The sequence below is a fragment of the Penicillium rubens genome (assembly GCF_028828025.1).
Source record: "Penicillium rubens strain IBT 27055 chromosome Unknown utg000002l_segment0_segment0, whole genome shotgun sequence".
NCBI lineage: Eukaryota > Fungi > Ascomycota > Eurotiomycetes > Eurotiales > Aspergillaceae > Penicillium > Penicillium rubens.
In genome coordinates this window covers 4,289,212-4,309,287 of record NW_026890600.1, presented here as the reverse complement: position 1 = coordinate 4,309,287, position 20,076 = coordinate 4,289,212, and the positions used below count along the sequence as shown (strand labels likewise).

Here is a 20,076-nt window from a genome sequence, read left to right as displayed (position 1 = left end):
ACTCATCGAGCTCGTAATACGCCCTCAAAGTTCCGCCAAACCCTACCATCTGCCCTCTATCCTAGTCTCCCGGACACGTCTGATGGAAAAACCGTGCCATAGCTTTAACTCGCCCGTGTGCAATATTATCTGTCATCTCGTCAAGAACATCTTGCCCACTAGCAGTTCTCGCGGGATCAGCCTCTAGGAAGGTGGGGTTGTCTAGGTGGGTGTTTCGTAAGTCACGAATATCGGCCGGACCAGTGTAGGGGTAGGAGGCGAGCTTTTTCCATCGGCGTTCGAAATCTGCGAGGGGGACTCCGGTTCGTCCTGTCTAGGAGAAATCCCAATGATCATCCTGCGCGCTGAAACTGAATCCCTGTGCATCCCAAAGGCGGGTCACCCGCTGCTCACATATTCGCCAGACTGAATGGCAAAAGGCGTTATAGGTCATGGTCTGGTCCTCTTCGGGCTCATCAGGCTGCAATGTTGCTTGGGCTTCAGGGGAGTTGCGTGGCTGAGACCTGTCACTAGGGTCAAGGAGTGGGCTTGTTGCACTGGACAGAGACTCTACAATAGTGGTAGCGAAGACGGAGCCGCAACTCCGGCCAATGCTATGTGAGATGCCCCAGGCGTTGGATGTGCCCTGGTCCCCTATTGTATCGGCCGCTGCCATAGTGGTGTAGTTAAATTCTGGGTTCGTGACCCATCCTCCGGAGTAATACGCTGTGGTGATGAGCGTGACGCGTGCCCCGGGCTCTAACACACCTTTAAGCCTAGTGACACTCAGGCCCTTATGTCGATTTCCATTGTCGAGGAGCATATCGAAGCCTGGGAGTCCGTGGCAGAAGATGAGGAGGAGAACGTGAGCTGAGGTTCTCTTCGCGAGTTCGGAAACCCTTTTTGCTTCCGTAAGAAATTGGTCGATCATATTCGCTGGACGAACAACCTTTACAGGCGAGAGTTCATCATTATCTAGGAGCTCTTGGCTGAGGCATATCTTCCGCTCTTCATAGGGGTTTCCGTGTAAGTATGGGCCGTACTTGTCGACAAGCTTAGCAGGCTCCACAGCGGTTAACCAGGTTTGTTCCATTCCAAGGCCCCGAAACAAATAGTTGAAGGCATAGAAGTCTGAAATAAACCAACCATCATCTTTAGGGTCGGCGGTGGAGAGGGTAGGGTGCGTGGCCCCGAGGATGATAGTGTTCTCGTAGACGACGGGCACCGTTGAGGATACGAACATAGAAGGCAACTCATCCGGCTGACGGGCGTGGCCTCCCCGTACAAGGGGTTGGTGCGATTCTATGGAGGTAGCCATGATGACCGAGGATGAGAAATGATGGATTGGATGGCGAAGAGAGAATAGAATGGACTAGGGTCTGATGGATTGAGTGGTTGTGCATCGTCTAGAGCTGACATTGTCACGGTGTCGAGTACAGCAAACAAGATGTTATTCACGCGATAGCGGATTAGGGCCTCGTTCTGCACACATCGACGAGCGGATCTGTCGATGATCTCAAGCATTTGATCTAGTAGTGGTCAGTACCCAGTCGCGGAGAGGGGGAAAATAACTCACAAGCACACTGTGGAAGCTCAATGTGTGGAAGGGGCTCCTCCCAGGAAGTACCACTGAGAGGTACTTGCCGCTCAAGCTGAAAGTACTTCTCAACATCCAGAAAGGTCATTTGGCCGATTGGGAGAGTGTCAACGGATTCCTTTGTGTGGGGCAGCTGATACAGGGCTTCCACTGCAGCTTGAACATACTCGCACTGCTCGCATGTCTCCTCCTTGTCGCCTTCTTTGTTGTACTGCATGAGGACTTCTATCAGGTCCACTAGTTGTTTTTTCGTATGTTTCTTGAGGATCTCTTTGACGTCAGTGATCGAGTGGTGGGTAGAACTTTCGGAGGATTGCTTCGGTGATTCATCTGTCTGCATTTCTTTCTGATTTGCCGGATGATTTGGATAATGTGAGGAGAGTAACGTGAAGTAAGAAAATGGGTGACGATTCGGGGTGGATGAAAGCCGCGAGTCAGATCTGAGACCTCGAGACAACTAATCTTTCAAGGTTAGGAAAGTACCTCCCTACCCAGGTAGCTGCCTAATCAGGATCGGACAACATTCCAAGGTTCCAAGGTCTATGGCAGGCGATGAGGCTTTCTTTGGAACCGGACCGGGCGTGGCCTCCCTGTACAAGGGGCGGGTAAGATGCTGTGGAGGTGGCCATGATGACAGAGTGTAAGAAATGGTGGGTGGGATAGGAAAGAGAAGAATAGAATGCACTAGGGTTCGATAGACGTGAATATTCGAATGTTCAGTGTTTCCATGGATACGACTGATAAGAAGGTACGATCTGATAGACCTTCTATATAATTGATTGGACCTGATGTGATGAGGAAAGAAGAAGGAATCGACTGGAATCTGACACAAATGAATGTCTAATGACTTTTAGATCACTTTCAGATCACTTTCAGATCACTTTCAGATCACTTTCAGATCACTTTCAGATCACTTTCAGATCACTTTCAGATCACTTTCAGATCACTTTCAGATCACTTTCAGATCACTTTCAGATCACTTTCAGATCACTCTCAGATCACTTTTAGATACGAGTTCAGTTATCCGGTTAGAAGACTTCCATTCATTGTTGATTATTCCTCTATACTTCAGAGCGCCAAGCCTACCTATGTACCTAATTAGGCTTAGTACCCTCAAATGTATATATCGACTTTCTTTAGGTATAGGATATCTATGATAGCTACAGTGCAGGTGCAATACCATACAGACCTAAGTACGTCGCCACAGGATACCCCGAGCAACACAAGCGTGGTCGCTATATTGCAACCTGGTTCGCGTTCCGCAATTTCGGCAACATCATTGGTGGTGCTGTCTCTTTGGGCATAAACCACAGCGTCAATCAGCGCGGCCAGGTCGGGTACCAAACTTATCTTGCCTTTATTGCCATCCAGTGTCTTGGACTTGTCATTGGCCCTCTATTGTCAAATCCAGAGAAAGTGCAAAGGGACGACGGAACGCGCATTGAGGCCCCCCGCGGCATCCACTGGCGTGAAGAGCTCCGCACGATGTGGCGGCTGGCAAGGAGTAGGTCGATCTTGCTTCTTGTCCCGCTGTTCTGGTACTTCGGGTGGATCCAGGCATACCCTGGTACATATCTTGCGACCTATTTGACCGTTCGTGCGCGTGCACTCGGAAGCTTTATGTCTGCGGTTGTTGGAACGCTGGCAACTTGGATGGGTGGGACGTTAGTAGATCTGCCTTGGTTGAAAGATCGGAAGCATAGAGCAATTATCACATTTATCGTGATCGCACTTCTGAACAGTGCGACCTGGATCTGGGCGGGTCATTATTCAAAACGAATACCGACACACCAACCCTGTTTTAGACTGGGGAGACCAGCGCTCCTTCGGTCGTGGCTTTGGCCTGTATCTCTTTGAGCGCAGTAGTCTGGGCTTAGTCGAGAATTATACCTATCTACTGGTGTATAGGGAATTTGTCAGACTCACCAGGCGATCAAATTCGATACAGTTCATTGCTTCGGGGGATTGAAACCGCCGCAGTTGCAGTTGGATTTGACGTTCAAGCTGTGCCGACAGCTTTGATCGCGACAGCGAGCATCAATCTTAGTCTGTGGTTCATCGCCTTGCCTTTCAGTTACTATGCCACCCTCCAGGTCGTTCGAAAATTTGAATTGTTGGAGAAAGGAAGGCATGATCGGGATGGAAGTGACAGAGTGGCTGAACAGGACGTGACTGGACGATGAACGCTATCGTCATAAGGCTGGTCTGTGTGATTTTTACCTTTTTATCAATATATAACCGTATCCGAATTTCGCAGATCCTATCACATATATGAATATTCTAAAATGTTCTTAAGGTATCGTCAATGCACTGGCTTTAGCGATCTACGACCGCACCATACGAGTGCTAACAGTATGTACCGTATGAAGATTTAAAAAGACATGGGTGAACGAACCCGTGGACATTGGTTACGCCTATGTATGACAATGCATAATACATCACTGCACTTGAGTCTGAGCTTTATGACGGGCTATCTGGAGGCGATCTTATAGAGTCCAGTCTGCGAGCTAAATTATAATGCTGATCTGCCTGCTTCTCTATACACCGAGGTCTGTTCAAGGGATATAGTTCGGCTACTTGGGCTTTGGGGTTTGATTCGACCAAAAGCCCGACGTTATTCTACCGAGGCTCAAGACGCCGTAGATCGAGGATGCCAAGATCCCAAGTCGGCTATATGCCGATGGCCGCGATGGTATATATTCGACCGTGGAGATTCTGCAAATATTGAATAAAACCGCGACCATGTACCGATCACAAATTCAACGCGCTCTACGGTCGCAATGGCCTGCACTTCGGCAACTTCAATGTCGGACGGGGTTGTCCCCTCGAGCTCGTGCGGCATTCTCCACCTCAGGGCGGCGCGACATTATGGGGATGACTGGCTTTACCGACGAGCAGCTCACAGTTCGTGAAGCTATCTCGCACATTTGTTCCAGATTCCCAAATACGTATTGGCAGGAGCGTGATCAACAAGAAAAAGACCCGAAGGAATTCCATGCTGCGTTGGCGAAAGATGGATGGCTTGGCATTGCTTTGCCCGAATCCCTCGGGGGCGCCGGTCTAGGTACAGTTGCGCAGACGTTTTGTTTTGTTCTTACATAGACTACTAACCGCCTTTCAGGTATCTCTGAGGCCACGATGATGATGCAGACGATTACACAATCTGGCGCAGGTATGGCCGGTGCTCAGGCTATTCACGCCAACGTTTATGCCACACAGCCATTGGCCAAGTTTGGCACCAAGGAACAGCTGGAGACTACCATCCCAAATATTATAAACGGCACATGGCGCACATGCTTTGGTGTCACCGAACCAAACACTGGCCTAGAGACTCTCAAGCTCACGACCTTGGCTAGCAAAACCGATGATGGATATTCAGTCACTGGTCAGAAGATCTGGATCACATGTGCGCAAGTGGCATCGAAAATGATCCTCCTTGCCCGAACCACGCCTCTTGAAGAAGTCAAAAAGTCCAGCGAGGTTCTCTCCTTATTTTGTATTGACATCGACCGCGAAAACCCTGGCTTGGATCTGCGCAAGATCAAGAAGATGGGCGGACGCGCTGTGGACGCCAACGAGGTCTTCTTTGATCATTATAAGATTCCTGCAAACACGTTAATTGGCGAGGAGAACCAAGGCTTTAAGATTATCCTCCACGGCATGAACGCAGAGCGATGCCTTCTGGCTGGTGAGGCACTTGGTCTTGGCTATGCCGCCCTGGAAAAGGCCTCACAGTACGCTAAGGACAGAGTGGTCTTCGGCCGACCGATCGGTCAGAATCAGGGTGTGGCGCATCCGTTGGCTGATGCGTTCATGAAACTGGAGGCGGCGAAGCTGGCTACCTACCACGCAGCACGTCTCTATGATACCAATGATGGATCGGTGCCTTTCCATGAAATCGGTGTCGCATGCAACAGTGCCAAGTATTTGGCTGCGGAGGCTGCTTTCACGGCGTGTGAGCGGGCAGTTCTGGCGCATGGTGGTATGGGATATGCGGTTGAGTACGATGTCGAACGGTATATGCGCGAATGTTTCGTACCTCGCATTGCGCCTGTGAGTCGGGAGATGATCTTGAATTATGTGAGCGAGAAGGTCCTTGATTTACCTAGAAGCTATTAAGTACTATCTGTACAATAAATGAGAATAGACTTACGCACACATCCTGCTGTCAAGTGTTGATTGAAACTGCGAATATGGGATGCCCAGAATCCAGTATTTCTCTTTGTCTGTTCTTAAGCAACCTAGACGAGAATGTGTGGCAGTCCGGATAAGACTGTGCACAATATGGATGCATTCTAGTATAGCCAAATATAAACTGATGTTTGGAGTATTCGGGGCCCCGGTAACGGGCTGACAACGAGGCGTCCCCAATTGGCGGGGAGGAGTCGACCTTCTCCGGTCTGATTGTCGGACCGGTGGACCCACTTCGCTGAGCTTCCGCCTTTTATTTCTTGTCCCCCTCTCTTCTCCAGACTTTCAATTGTGTTGCTCTTTTTGGTGATTCTTGGATACTCTCATCCATCTCATCATGCTTCCCCAGACTAGGGCCCGTGTGCCCGCCGCTCTCCGGAGCCTGTCCCGGACTAACCCTGTGTAAGTTGCTTCAATTGCGTGGCGGCCATTGCTTCTCCAGTGACTAACTTCTATTTTCTCTCTAGTCGGACTCTCTCAACCACTCTTCCTCGCTTCCAGAATGATAAGGCCCTCAACAAGGTCTCCCGCCACATCACGCAGCCCAAGGCACAGGGTGCCTCCCAGGCAATGCTGTACGCCGTCGGTTTGAAGGAGGAGGACATGAACAAGGCCCAGGTCGGAATTTCGTCGGTGTGGTTCAACGGCAACCCTTGCAACATGCATTTGCTTGACCTGAACAACAAGGTTCGCCAGGGTGTCCAGGATCAGGACTTGATTGGCTTCCAGTTCAACACCGTCGGTGTCAGTGATGCAATCAGTATGGGTACCTCTGGTATGCGTTACTCTTTGCAAAGTCGTGATCTTATTGCCGATTCCGTCGAGACCGTGATGGGTGGACAGTGGTACGATGCCAACATCAGTATTCCCGGTTGTGACAAGAACATGCCCGGTGTTCTGATGGCTATGGGCCGTATCAACCGCCCCAGTCTGATGGTCTACGGTGGAACCATCAAGCCCGGTTGCGCTGCTACCCAGAACAATGCCGATATCGATATTGTGTCTGCTTTCCAGGCCTACGGTCAATTCCTTACCAAGGAGATCACCGAGCCCCAGCGCTTTGACGTCATCCGTCACGCCTGCCCCGGAGAGGGAGCTTGTGGTGGTATGTACACTGCCAACACCATGGCCTCCGCCATTGAGACCATGGGTATGACCCTTCCCGGTTCATCCTCCAACCCGGCCAACTCCCAGGCCAAGTACGTTGAGTGTCTCGCCGCTGGTGGTGCCATCAAAAGACTGCTCGCCGAGGACATTCGCCCTCGTGATATTCTTACTCGTCAGGCCTTTGAGAATGCCATGGTTGTTGTCAACATCACTGGTGGCTCTACCAACGCCGTGCTGCACTTGATTGCCATCGCTGACTCAGTCGGCATCAAGCTCACCATTGATGACTTCCAGGCTGTGTCCGACCGGATTCCCTTCCTTGCTGACCTCAAGCCCTCCGGCAAGTACGTCATGGCCGATCTGCACGCCATCGGTGGTACCCCGGCTCTCCTGAAGCTGCTCCTCAAGGAGGGTCTTATTGATGGCTCTGGTATGACCGTTACTGGTGAGACCATGGCTCAGAACCTGGAGAAGGTCCCGGACTTCCCTGAGGACCAGAAGATTATCCGCCCCTTCTCCAACCCTATCAAGGAGACTGGTCACATTCAGATCCTCCGTGGCTCGCTGGCCCCTGGTGGCAGTGTCGGCAAGATCACTGGTAAGGAGGGAATGTGCTTTACCGGAAAGGCCCGCGTGTTCGATAGTGAGGATGATTTCATTGCCGCTCTTGAGCGCGGTGAAATCAAGAAGGAGGAGAAGACCGTTGTTGTCATTCGCTACTGCGGTCCTAAAGGTGGCCCTGGAATGCCTGGTACGTACAATGAATCTACAAACTCGCTGACCATAATGCTAACATCATTATAGAAATGCTCAAGCCCTCCAGTGCCCTCATGGGTTACGGTCTCGGTCAATCCTGTGCTCTCATCACTGATGGTCGCTTCTCCGGCGGCTCTCACGGCTTCTTGATCGGTCACATTGTGCCCGAAGCTGCCGTTGGTGGTCCCATCGGCCTTGTAAATGACGGTGATATTATCACCATCGATGCCGACAAGCGCGTTCTTGATGTCGAGCTCTCCGATGCTGAGTTTGCCGACCGCAAGCAGAAGTGGGAAGCCCGCAAGGCTGCTGGTGACCTCCCTGAGACTGGTCTCACCATGCGTGGTACTCTGGGCAAATATGCCAGAACCGTCCAGGATGCCAGCCAGGGCTGTATCACTGATGCTCTAGAGTAAAGCTTTCCTTGGTTTCTTCTTTTTTTTTTTGGGTCTCGGGCCATGTCTGAAATAGAAAAGCGATTCCCCGTTATGGAGCCTGTGTTATATATGATATCATTTTCAATAATACTTTCTTTCTTGTTCAATCAGATTGCCTTTGACGTTTCATTTGGAGTTCGTGTTGGGTTCTACGTTCTCACTTCAAGCGTCGGCATCCATACTCTAGATGGCGTGGCAATATGCAGATCTCCCATCTGTGAGTTTGGTGTGGAACTGATTGTTTATAGTGCATGTATAGAAGAAACGAAGTTGTGATGAAAATGCCCAACCTTCCTTATCACGGGGTATCAGCCCGCCTTGTCACCTGAGCCCTGGAGCCCCCGGGGCCCCGGGGCCGGTGGTCCTGATTAGTCATAATTCACCAGGCGGTGGCTGTTTAGGGAACGTCCAGCTCAGCTTCCTGTACTTTCCCCTGGTACGCGATGAGCATTCCAATAACGCTTGGATGGCCTAATGTCACCTCTTCGGCGGCTTACCTTGACAACGAGGCGTTCTATGTTTTCCTTCGCCAAAAAGTCGCACTAGCAGTTACCGCTAAACTCGGGCCCTCCAATTCCTCAGCAGGAACTTGTTGATGAGGAGGTCTGTCCTGACTACAATCCGGCGACTTTCTACCCAGCAAAGCCCGGGGAAGTACTGGCCAAGAAGTTTCAACTAATCGTCAAAATCGGCTGGGGATCCCAATCAACTGTATGGCTCGCCCGAGACATTTCAAGGTACCTACGCATATCTGTAACATGTGTGCCTCCCTTGTGTTGACTACCGACAAACTGACTCTGATCCTCACAATTAAGACTTAAATGGCAATCTGAAAAAAACAGTGACCTGAAGATAATCAACAGTAATGATGCCGACGATGCTCGGCATGAGGATGACATTGAAAGCCATATCACGCAGCAAAATCCAGAGCATCGTGGCTGCGTGATTCTACGGACATGCAAAAAGAAACATAAGCGGCCCAGGCATGAGCCGAGCCGAGAAGACCAAGACCCATCTGAGCAGCAACCCGTGACCGCAACGATCAACATGACACCCCAAGATTTCCAGTTCCCAGACACATATGTGATGGTTCAGCCTGATGCCAATATCCTCGCCGATCACATTTCTTTATACAAGGGCAAGGCATATGATGAATTACGGCCAGCGGGTGATATCATTGAGAGTGATGGAACAGTCAACCTAAGACCACTCAGCACATACCCCGGCGGAGACTTCAATTTCGATTTTAATGCGCAATACTGGACCCCCGAAATTGAAACGGCTGAAGAGTACCGCAAATTTGCAGAAAGGAGAAGCCCTACAGCCGATACCTGCATTATTCACATTCAGGTTCCGCGACCATTCATGAACAGCCTCCGAATGGAGAATCTATGGTATTCTCCCAACTGGAAAGAGTACATCTGGACCTGCAGGAGACAGGCTACCCCTCACCCGAAATTCGACCACCTCTGGCGACCTGGGCAAGCTGATATTGTCAGGGGCCCCATCTGTTCTACCCTCAGCACACAGCTAGTCCGCATCCGCAGAGAAAACATCCAAAGTCATATCACTGAGGACAACGTGATGCGATTGCTGTCTGGGAGAAAGGCCACTCAGTGGGTATTCGTTCAACGCGATGTGATTGATCGGTTAGCAGAACACATTCGAGGGAAGATGCATTTCATCATTTTCGAAGCCGCAGCTCGTTTCTCATGACAACGGTCTAGGGCCCACTTTTCCGCTTTGATTGCAGCCGTTTTTCGGGTCGTTCTTTATTTATCTGTTGACATGTTTCTATCTCGCAAAATATCACCCTCTATGGTGAAAATTTGCAACTTTTGCATGGCTACCCCCTAAATTTCCGTTGTTTGCGATGTCTGTCTGCCTATCTCACTAGTCAAGCCACCTTGCTCCTTACTAGCTGCTCTACAGACGGATATTCCCCCTATCATTCCATCAGCTGTGTTCTAGTTTATTTCTTATTTGCAACTTTGCTTGGGAAAATCTAAACCCATCATTATTCAAGACATATAAGTTAATATAGGTTATAGACAATAGGAAGTGCCGAAGGTGTCAAACTATATTGGGGCCACCTCAGGCTGTAGAGTACATTATATGAGAATGCTCAGTAACTAACCCGGTAAACCTTTAATTGACTAGATGTTTAAGACAAGTGCTAGTTTGACATATGACTTTCCAAGTTTAAACTATTCCCATTCTGCTTTGCAGGTATGCTCTTTTATCGCTTATCCTAAGCTGGCAGATTTTGTCTCGTACTTTGGATAGTGTCTCGCTGGGATAAGAAGGCTAGAAAATCCCCAGCGATAATAGTGAAAGTCTTATTAACCCTTAAGGGCCAGTTCTCATTAAAGCACTAACCTAAATTAGGCTTATTATGCTTCCTTAAAGTATCTTTATATAGCTAAATTACATTCTAGAACTCTAGCTCCTTACCCTATATTCTATCTAAACCTATGCTAATACGTAAGTCTAGTGTACTACCTATATAAATTTTCGGAGTGGGAAGGTAAAGAAAGCATTGACAATCACAATCACAATCAATTATATATGCCAGGCAAGGAATCATAGGTATCAATATACATATAAAAGAATGAAAAAAGAACCATTCGCGCTTGAAAGGAAAATAATCGAACGCCAACAAACTTCCCCGGATATAACAAGACCCTACCAAGGCCCGCCCCGACTGGAACACTTCCCACAATCCAAATCTCCAAAACTTCGGCACTTGATCAGAACCGATGTCCCGGAATGCTCCCTGGTGCCTCCCAGATCATGGGATGGCCTTCCAACTCCGTGGCCACCACACTTGCAGGGGGTCGTTGAGGAGGCTCATTCCAGCTCCAGTGGCCCTGCTGCACTGACGTGGGCACAGAGCCAGGGGTAACTTCCGCCCCAGGGGAAAAGGTGCGCATATTCGGATCTGGACTGGAAATGGCGCTGGTATCGATATGGCCTGTGGTGTGTGTTGGGGCAGTACTTTCCGCCTCACTTTTCCCGTTACCGTATGGCCCGCCGTGGTTAAACATTGCCCAGCGTGCGGTTCGTTCCGTGCGCCCATCTTCTGATGACATCCACTGCGAGTACACGCGGTTGCGGCCGAGGACGAAGAACAGTGCCACCAATATGGCCACAAAAACGACAGCTGCAACGGCGATACCTGCAATTGCTCCTGTGCTAAGCCCATGCTTCCCCCCAGAAGAGTCACCATCACCGCTTCCGTCGCCGCCGGAACCGCTACCTCCACCTTCGGCGGGCATGGGCTGGCCTGGGAGTAGCATATAAGGGTATTTCAGAGCTCTTGCGTATTGTGTTTCCCATGTCTGGGTTTTGTTCTGCGGATTCAAAAGGTCAGCCTGAACGGGTGCACCAGGGAAACTGAGAGTCATACCGGGTTGATTACTCCGACCATTCCATTCTTAATGCATGAATCTAGTGCCGTGCAATAGAAGAATGAGGGCTACATCAAAGCATGGTTAGCCTCAGTCCAAGGTCATGGGTATTCTTGTTGACTATATACATACATTTGTATCGTTCACTCGCAAGGTCCAAGTCGGAGGCTACGTCGCATATATTAGCGACGCTGCTTTGAAGAACATTTTGCAATTTGTTTTATTATACTCACTGGTCCGACAAGTTGTCCATTGTGCTCGTTGAAAGTCTCGAAGGCTCCCGAATAATAACCGTCTCCACTCGCTGGTACACAAGGAGCGAGGTAATCTGCTTTTACGACAGAATGATTTGTTGGGTAAAATTCAAAAACGACGATGTCGCCCACTTTGGCTGTTATATCGGTTGGAACAAATTGATGTGGATCTGACTTGGGTCCCACCTGGATTGTATGAGTCGAGATACCGGTAGAGGATGAAGTTGTTGAAGTTGCGGTCGATGATCCTGCAGCCACTGTCATGGTCGCCAAAGCTAGCCATGCCACTGGCCAGGCCAGCTGCCTCACAAACATTGTACAGGGGAGCGTTGACGAGCAACACAATATGCACACCGCAGTCTAGTGAGTTGGATTTCCACAGCAAAAGGAAATGGGGACGAGGGGGAGAAAAGAAGACTAGGCTCGAAGACAAAGAAATTCAGAATCAAAGCCAGCTCTCCGACAGGGATTATTAGTATTGGGGATACCTTTGGGCTGAACTCCACCGTCGATCTTTGATGGCTTCTTTTGATAGGGAGGGTGTGGCCCAAAGTAGTTAGTGAATTGGTATGTATATCAAGTTCCAAGTTTTCAAATGCAATTACTTATTTGTCTAGCGCATCATCCAGTGGGTGTTTCCAGTACTAAAGGAGCAGCCGGCAGCCTTTTCCTAAAACCTCCTCTGGTAACTCCTTCCGAACAGCACTATGTCGGCACATTCATTGCTCTCTTCATTTCGGATATAATGGACATTGACTACGTTTCCACGTTTTCTCGAGAACTGCCAAGCCCACGTGGACTCAGATGGCAGCACAGAATTTGCTGCGGTCAAGGAAGTCAACCTTGGACGGCTTACATCGCATGCACTCTTCAGGCCCCTCATGCCCCTCAGTGCCCTCGGACCTCTTTGTTCCATTAAAAGCCGTTTCTGCGCCTCAAAGACTTGAAGCCTGACGGATTTATTTTAAAATTTTGACTTCGACACATTAAAGAACATGAAACTTGGACGAGCATGTTGTGCAGTGCGATGGTGTGAAGGTTTGATATAATCTACATGACTCGATGATGTTCGGTCGAATAGTGTCATGCGGAGAAGCAAACCCCCAAGCACAACGTACAATTTAGCCATTTTACCTCCCTACAACTATGATGACGCCCTAAGTCTACCGCCTAACATCGTATCGGTAGCCTGTGCTCGAAGTAGTCTAGGCTTTGTCTGTACAGGGCTAGCCCACGTTGCATCGTGAGGCTGAGAGACTGCCACGATATGACCAACGCCAAGGCTACCCTATGATTCGAGGGCTTATTAGGTCAGTGCTGTTGCCAAGAACCTTCGTTTCAATCTCTTCGTTTTCGATCGCGGCTCCTTTGTGAACGTCCAATGCCAGTTTCAGATTCATTCAGTATTTTAGCCCTTGGAAGTTTGTCCCTATGTCATGGTAACAGCCGCATCTGTATTTATCGTTCTTTTTTGACGTTCATGCTGATCAAATTTTGATACCAGTCTCCTAGTACATAGACGGAACTTGCGACCGCAAGTACCTACATATGGCGGTAGTCCCATGCTTGGCATGAAAAATGGTCACCCGATATTATTCAAACCCCATAATGACGTTGTTCATGTAGAAAATATTCCTTAATCGGAGTTCAACTACAAGATGGACTTATTAGATGGGCAAGGTGGAATCATTGTCTACTAACTAATGGAACCCTGCCCTTCTTACAATATACCAGTGTTCTTCACGATCTTGTACGTGTGTTGTATGCTGTAAAGGCACGCGTAAAGTGATTATTTAAAAGTCTCTTTTCAGCGTATGAACCTGCTAATTTGATTCTATGTCGATGCGCTTCCTTGTCGCTTCGGCCCGTTAGTTTAGGACCTATAAAGGGCCTCGGGAATAACTTTGGCGCTAAACACCAGTGTCTCCAAGATTTTGTTGTTTTGACGCGGTAGCTAGCTAGGGTTAGGGCGTATGCTTAAAACATTGTCAACAGAACACAACTCGCCTACCCATGCTGCCGTGGTGCATTCTTTGATCATTTTTAATTTTGCCTCCTCGCTAATAGGTACTGTTGAAACACGCAATTGTTGAAACCATGCATTCTCTATCAAACCGACGTTTGAAAATGATATACATATATACGTACCTAGGTGCCTATACTTCACTTGACTAATGAATAGTCGAACCAAGTGTGAGAAATATACGTACCCCTTTAGAAGAGGCCATGATCTTATTTAAATTGCACACCAGAAATTTTGGACTCAACAGTCGGAGGTCTCCCTGATCACCTAATCCCGCGGCTCAAAACACTCGAGAATAGAGGGGGCTTAGCATCGGAGATCATCTTGTTTAGGCAAAGCGCCTCATGAAGCCTGACCTATAGGGCCGGATTTCGGCCACATGGATGACCTAAATATCCACACTCTCCTTTATCTTAATCGCTTTATGTACAAAATAGATTAACAACGGGATCTGCAGCATTGCCTCTGATCGAAATCCAACAATAGTTCAGAAAGTGCGTTTCAAATACAGCATGTTGGTTTAGAACTTCAGCTACTCCCTTCCAAGCCATTTAACAAATATAGTCAGGGCATGGATCTACATTCAAAAGGATTGCAACCTCTTCGCTTTCTCTTCGTATCGAAGTTGATTATCACTTAGCTGATATCGGAATTGATTGAAAACGTGCGCTGTTGGGAAATCAATCACATCACAACCACGAAATCCCGATCCTACAGTAGGTTCCTTCTGTAAGAATAATGATCATAGACAGCTAATGTTCCATGTGAAAAAGGAAGTATGAAGATCGGTCGATTGATGATCGGACTAATGGAGCACTTCTCGGTCTTGACGTCTCCCTTTGATTTAGCGCACTCCTTAAATCAGTGGTCATTAGTATCACTTACCAAGAGTCCCATGTCGCTAGAAACCAAGTACCCGATGCGTATCGTGGATTGCGGTAATTGAGCAACGAATATTCCTGGATATTGATACATTGATGTATAGACCTGAGGGGTACTACGGAGTAGTATTGGCAATATTGTTTTTGCAATCAACATTCATATTCGCACATACATATATGTACGTACTGAATGAATAATTTATTCAAAGTTAAAAATGTTTGATCTTCATAGTATTTCTCCGAATCAGGACCCATACAGCCGCTAATCCACAGAGGTCTGGAGTCCGTCGGGTTTCTTGGCGATGAGAAAAATTGCCCTCTGCGAGCTCTGTTCCTTGGCATAGAAGCCAGTTCCTAACAATGTGGATGAAGCTGAACTCATAACCCATGGTTCCAAGTGGGTACAAATCGGTCGATTAGCGATTCTGTGGGTGTCGTCGCGTGTGGGAATATTCTGGAAAAGGTCATTCCGGCTCTCACCGGAGGAATATATCAGCCCTGGAGGGTCCGTTTCACTTGGACCAACTTTGTGAGCGGAGCACCTCCTTGTTTCGTGATCCAATCACGATTGCGTGCCTATGTTTGCAATTCAGATCTATACCTATATCGTAGACGCCCTCGTGCAACTAAATAAGCTTAACGAGCAAGGAGTGTCCACCTCACTCAGGACCATTCGCATGGCTGTTTGAACAAAACCCGCTATTGCCCCAGTGGGAAAAATTTCCCCCCTCTTGATGACCTTCAGCGTGGTTTTCGAACACGTCCATCACCATCATGGGGGGTCATCTGTTCTTTCTTGCTCTTTTGGCTCTGCTTATCGTGGGGATTCATGCAGCAGAGTCGGATACAACTGTCTTCCCATCTTGCGCGGTATGTACATCTCTCAAGGCAGTTCAATGTCGTGTCTCTTGCTGATGAGTATGTGCTAGATCGCTTGCGACAACCAGTTATTCGTCGACTGCTCACTGAGCAACAATATATCATGCTTCTGTGCCAGTGACTCCCGTCCCACGGCCTTGTTAGATTGTGTCGAAAGTAACTGCACGACAAAAGAATTCTTTAGTGCGTCTCGATCGTGATTCATCTACCCAGCCCACTCTAACTCTTCTAGCTACAAAACGTCTGTACGAACAAGAATGTGATATAACACCGCTCGAAGGCCCTCCGGTGGTCAAAGTTTCAACTCTGATCCCTTTTATACTTGCGTCGGTTTTCTTCATCGCGAGAATGATCGCCAAGAGCAGCGGCCTCGCTGGCGGATGGGGATGGGATGATTATACAATCATTGTCTCCTATGTCAGTGTCACTTCTTGATGTCCTCCTATGTGGTATTAACAGGCTTGCAGATTCTGGGAGTCGCCATATATGTTCTGGATATCTACAGTAAGCTGGCAGCCCCTATGTCCGATCTGGCAGGAAAAATCTAACAAAATCAGTGATCCGCAATGGCTTCGGTCGAAATATCTGGGACCTCCCTTTTCCCACCATCACTAGATTCTATCAGGTTCGGTCCAGTCCTCTCTCCAAGGCTCGGTTCAAATCTAACAAGAGCAGTATTTCCAAGCTATGGCTGTCATGTATAAGGTTCAAATTTCCCTCGCAAAGATCTCCGTGTGCCTCTTCCTCCTCCGTATCTTCCAATCACGCACATTCCGCTATTTAGCGTACGCGCTCATCGGTATCAACGCCTCGATCGGTATCACTTGGGCCTCGGTGGATGCTTTCCGTTGCGTGCCAACACGCCTAACATGGACCGGCTGGACGAACGAGGAATCTGGATACTGTATCAATTTTATCGTCGCGGTTCTTGTTAACTGTCTGGTGAACATCTTTGTCGACTTTGTATTGATCGTCATGCCGGTGTACGAGGTGGTCAAGTTACAGTTGCCTCTGCGAAAGAAGATAGCCGTCGCATCGATGTTTATCGTGGGCTCTGTGTACGCACTCATAAACCCCGGCCTTTCTTTTTTCTTTCACGGATCACTAACCAATCTCACAGTCTAACGATCATTGCGATCATCCGAGTTGTCGTCTTTTGGAACAACCGCTGGGGTGCCAATGAGACTCTCGGCCTATACCCCCTCATGCACTGGTCTGTCATCGAATGTCAAATTTCCGTTATGTGCGCCTGCCTGCCTGCATCCAGAGCTCTTATCGGTCGATGGTGGCCTGGTTTGCTGGGAGGATCGTCGTACCGAAAGACCGAATCCCATGCGGCCGAGTACTATAACAAGAAGTCAACGGGGAGCGTCAACATCAACAAGTCTGTTACCTACACTGTGAATTATGAGTCTCGCTCGGCAACAAACAGTGATGTGGAGTTGGTGGATATAGACCCGAAACATGGGAAATGATGGATGAACTTGCACTTTTACTTCTTCTATAAATCGTGTATCTATCATAGATGAGATCTAACTAGTACATGGATACGATTCTATGAATCAGAACTGATACTTTAATACCCTTAGCTGCATATAACCGTGGCCTACCAGTCTGTATGCTCTTTGCCCTGGTTATAATATGGGCAAGTGACCAACATCTACATTGAAAAAAGACAGATAAGGAAGAAATGAAAGCAAAAGGAAAAAGAGTAGTTCCCTTGAGAAAGCCATCGGTACCCTCAAACAGCGCGTATATGGTTTGAAGGGCGTTTGCCTGCGACAAACAACGCCTGCCCCCATCCCTCATCTCCTCCAGGCCTTTGCCCCCCACACCTCCCTCCTCTCCGATACCTCCACTCCTTTTACATGATTCGGCTGCCTGTTATTATCCACTTTCCGATACCCACTTCTACGTCTTCTAGTCAAGATGTATGAATGTGGCACCTGCGACTTTGAGTTCCGCTACCGAGAGGACTGCGATGCTCACATGGACGAATACGACCATTGGGTCGAATGTGACACGTGCACTCGACAATTCCGCAATGCGCGTAGTTGCGAGCAGCATATGGACGCTCTTGACCACTGGGCACCCGTCTTTGAATGTGAGACTTGCACTCGTACCTTCTCCTCGCAGGACGCCGCCAATCGGCATATGAATGCGAAATATCATTGGCAGCCAACGGTCCCCTGCGAGACGTGCTCGCAACTGTTCTATACTGAGGAAGCTGCCAATCAACATATGGCGGTCAAGGGACACTACGAGAACTACTGCGCGGAGTGTGATCGAACCTTCAAGAATGAGAACTGTCTTCGCCAGGTACGAGAACGAAGCTAATTCCAACCCCTTCAGCTAGCTAGGATGCTCGTGTCAACTGTGACAACTTAACTAATTTGTCTGTCTTATATACGAATAGCACTTGAACTCTCGAATTCACCGCGGCACTGATCTCATGTGCCCATTTTGCAATGCTGGCTTCGTCACTGCAAGTGGCGTCACCCACCACATTGAGAGTGGTAGCTGTCCGAACGCTAGCAAGTGGAACCGGGACACAATCCACCGCATGGTCAACCGCCTGGACCCCAAGGGGATCATCACAAACAAGCAAATCGAATGGCGCAATGAACAGAACACACGCTACTACGCTACGGATCGCGCCTTTAACGGTACAAACTGGGAATGCTACCTCTGTGGAAAGGGATTCGCTTCAATGGCTGCTTTGAATGCGCATCTTAACTCCCCAGTCCACAAGGAAAAGATTTACCATTGCCTCAACAAGCGTGGTTGTGGCAAGGAGTTCGTCTCCCTTGCTGCTTTGTTCAATCACTTGGAGAGCGAGTCTTGCGGATACGTCCGGTTCGGAGAAGTCCAGAATGTCCACCGACGACTGAACGACGCTATTATGAACCGCAAGATGATCACTTCGCTCTAAGGCCTGAACGATCAGATTTGCCTCGGGGCAACGACACGACGATCGCTTTACTCAGGGTCAGCATGGAACGTTTGATGGAGGGGGACGGCATATGAGATATTGAGCTGGAATGACGAGGCATCTTTCAGAGGAGGAAGTTGTAATGATGTGGAACAGGCTCTCGAACTCCAACGAGGATCTAGCAACCTATCAAGGCCGCACCATACTCTTACCATCTACTCATTAGCTTGCAGTTTCTATTGGATTTGAAGGGAAAAAAGAAAAGAAAAAAAAAACAGAAAAATCTACTTTCTCGCCTTTTGGCGTTGACATATTCAAATCTCTGATCTGTCATGGTATATATATCTCGGAGCACACGACAGAGCGTAGAAGACGACTCGCAATTTCATCGCTAGAATATGCTTTCGTCCCACTCACGTCCATGTAATCTCCAATACTCCTTGATCCAACCGCTGCCTTCTCCGCTACTGAATATACTATCGCCTGGATATTACCACTGACGTTATTCGGGAAGATCGACGCATCCACTATCTGACGGCTTTTCACTCCTTTCACCGAGGTCTCGAATCATGAACCGAGGTAAGCAGATGCAGAACTGAACGGTTGGCGTCAGGTTTGCTGAATGGCGTGCCCCTGTCGTATCAAACCTGTAACCATATTCGCACTTCAATAAGACCCTTATCCCTCACGCTATGATACAGAGTACCGAACTGCCGAATCGATAGTTGCGATTCTCATCCAAGAGTGAACCCGCAGCCGTTCCACTACACCTGGGCTTAACTAGAGTTGAAGTGGGTATAACCCAGAAATGCTCAGAGCTGCCACCATGCCCTATTGATTCTCATTGAGTTCCCCTCATCGGGAGATGCAACCCTAGCCCTAATTTGACTTTCATGGCCCATCGTCAGTAACTACGTAGGTAGATATATGTTTCGCCAATGTCAGCGTCCCAATCATTTGTATGGCAACAAATCGACCGTGGGCCTATATAGGCTTCTGGAGTGTTTGAAAATGGACTTTCGTTGGGCCGTACTTCATTGAATACTTCTTATACGTTTGTTCTAGGTCAGAATTTCCTCAATTGGGTCTCGGCTGTTGAGTTGTCCCCGCCTAAAATACCATCTACTGATCTTCGCCCATGATTCATTCCGCAACAGGCCTCGGATTTACATGAACGAGGGCAAGGACCTTCCAAGGTTGTACAGTAAAACCTATTTCTAAGAACTAATTCAGACACGGCAGGAAGCTTGTCATATCCGGGTATTCGCTAAATCCAGGTCCCATACACTAGTACAGTGGCTTCGGACACGGCAAAAAGTTCGTTAAATCCATATATCCGAGATCGTTATAACCCGGTTTTACTGCTCAGGTGTAGTCCAATTTCCAGGCCACAGACCCACGGGCGTTCCACAACTGGATCCGGGGGTGGGTCGTAAAGGGGGATTTCCGGTCCATTCACATCTGATTATCCGCGGTTGAGCCGAGCAGATGACAATCTTGAGCTCTATGGATAGGTAGACCCGGCTTATCATCTCAAGACTATAGCCGAAGCGTGCGGGCACCTGTCGGATTTGATGTCGGGGTAAGTTTCCCTCGCGCGATGCCGCAAGTATTAAGACCCCCTTCCATG

General features: G+C 48.6%; 9 protein-coding genes across 9 annotated transcripts; 6 read left to right on the top strand and 3 right to left on the bottom strand.

Moving 5' to 3' along the window:
- Positions 1 to 61: 61 nt before the first annotated feature.
- Positions 62 to 1,297, bottom strand: N7525_004116 (uncharacterized protein; the record flags this gene model as incomplete). The annotated part of the gene is made up of 2 exons (XM_002566116.2): positions 62 to 309; positions 352 to 1,297. The coding sequence occupies 2 exons, from the start codon at positions 1,295 to 1,297 to the stop codon at positions 62 to 64; spliced, it is 1,194 nt and encodes a 397-aa protein (XP_002566162.2).
- N7525_004115 (uncharacterized protein) lies at positions 1,282 to 1,916 on the bottom strand (the record flags this gene model as incomplete). The annotated part of the gene is made up of 2 exons (XM_061212923.1): positions 1,282 to 1,508; positions 1,556 to 1,916. The coding sequence occupies 2 exons, from the start codon at positions 1,914 to 1,916 to the stop codon at positions 1,282 to 1,284; spliced, it is 588 nt and encodes a 195-aa protein (XP_061069944.1).
- A 202-nt stretch (positions 1,917 to 2,118) lies between these two features.
- N7525_004114 (uncharacterized protein) lies at positions 2,119 to 3,759 on the top strand (the record flags this gene model as incomplete). Its single annotated transcript, XM_061212922.1, has 4 exons — positions 2,119 to 2,181; positions 2,723 to 3,317; positions 3,382 to 3,438; positions 3,485 to 3,759. 4 exons carry the CDS (start codon positions 2,119 to 2,121, stop codon positions 3,757 to 3,759), a joined length of 990 nt encoding a protein of 329 aa, XP_061069943.1.
- A 559-nt stretch (positions 3,760 to 4,318) lies between these two features.
- On the top strand, positions 4,319 to 5,695 carry N7525_004113 (acyl-CoA dehydrogenase family protein; the record flags this gene model as incomplete). Its single annotated transcript, XM_002566118.2, has 2 exons — positions 4,319 to 4,640; positions 4,698 to 5,695. The coding sequence occupies 2 exons, from the start codon at positions 4,319 to 4,321 to the stop codon at positions 5,693 to 5,695; spliced, it is 1,320 nt and encodes a 439-aa protein (XP_002566164.2).
- A 409-nt stretch (positions 5,696 to 6,104) lies between these two features.
- On the top strand, positions 6,105 to 8,046 carry ilv3 (dihydroxy-acid dehydratase ILV3; the record flags this gene model as incomplete). The annotated part of the gene is made up of 3 exons (XM_002566119.2): positions 6,105 to 6,169; positions 6,235 to 7,625; positions 7,679 to 8,046. 3 exons carry the CDS (start codon positions 6,105 to 6,107, stop codon positions 8,044 to 8,046), a joined length of 1,824 nt encoding a protein of 607 aa, XP_002566165.1.
- A 1,068-nt stretch (positions 8,047 to 9,114) lies between these two features.
- Positions 9,115 to 9,783, top strand: N7525_004111 (uncharacterized protein; the record flags this gene model as incomplete). Its single annotated transcript, XM_002566122.2, has 1 exon — positions 9,115 to 9,783. The coding sequence occupies one exon, from the start codon at positions 9,115 to 9,117 to the stop codon at positions 9,781 to 9,783; it is 669 nt and encodes a 222-aa protein (XP_002566168.2).
- Positions 9,784 to 10,817: 1,034 nt separating this feature from the next.
- N7525_004110 (cupredoxin domain-containing protein) lies at positions 10,818 to 12,046 on the bottom strand (the record flags this gene model as incomplete). Its single annotated transcript, XM_061212921.1, has 4 exons — positions 10,818 to 11,420; positions 11,477 to 11,545; positions 11,610 to 11,645; positions 11,711 to 12,046. The coding sequence occupies 4 exons, from the start codon at positions 12,044 to 12,046 to the stop codon at positions 10,818 to 10,820; spliced, it is 1,044 nt and encodes a 347-aa protein (XP_061069942.1).
- A 3,363-nt stretch (positions 12,047 to 15,409) lies between these two features.
- On the top strand, positions 15,410 to 16,989 carry N7525_004109 (CFEM domain-containing protein; the record flags this gene model as incomplete). The annotated part of the gene is made up of 7 exons (XM_061212920.1): positions 15,410 to 15,505; positions 15,565 to 15,697; positions 15,747 to 15,931; positions 15,982 to 16,018; positions 16,072 to 16,139; positions 16,190 to 16,572; positions 16,635 to 16,989. 7 exons carry the CDS (start codon positions 15,410 to 15,412, stop codon positions 16,987 to 16,989), a joined length of 1,257 nt encoding a protein of 418 aa, XP_061069941.1.
- Positions 16,990 to 17,443: 454 nt separating this feature from the next.
- N7525_004108 (C2H2-type zinc finger protein) lies at positions 17,444 to 18,446 on the top strand (the record flags this gene model as incomplete). The annotated part of the gene is made up of 2 exons (XM_002566126.1): positions 17,444 to 17,833; positions 17,931 to 18,446. The coding sequence occupies 2 exons, from the start codon at positions 17,444 to 17,446 to the stop codon at positions 18,444 to 18,446; spliced, it is 906 nt and encodes a 301-aa protein (XP_002566172.1).
- Positions 18,447 to 20,076: the final 1,630 nt, after the last annotated feature.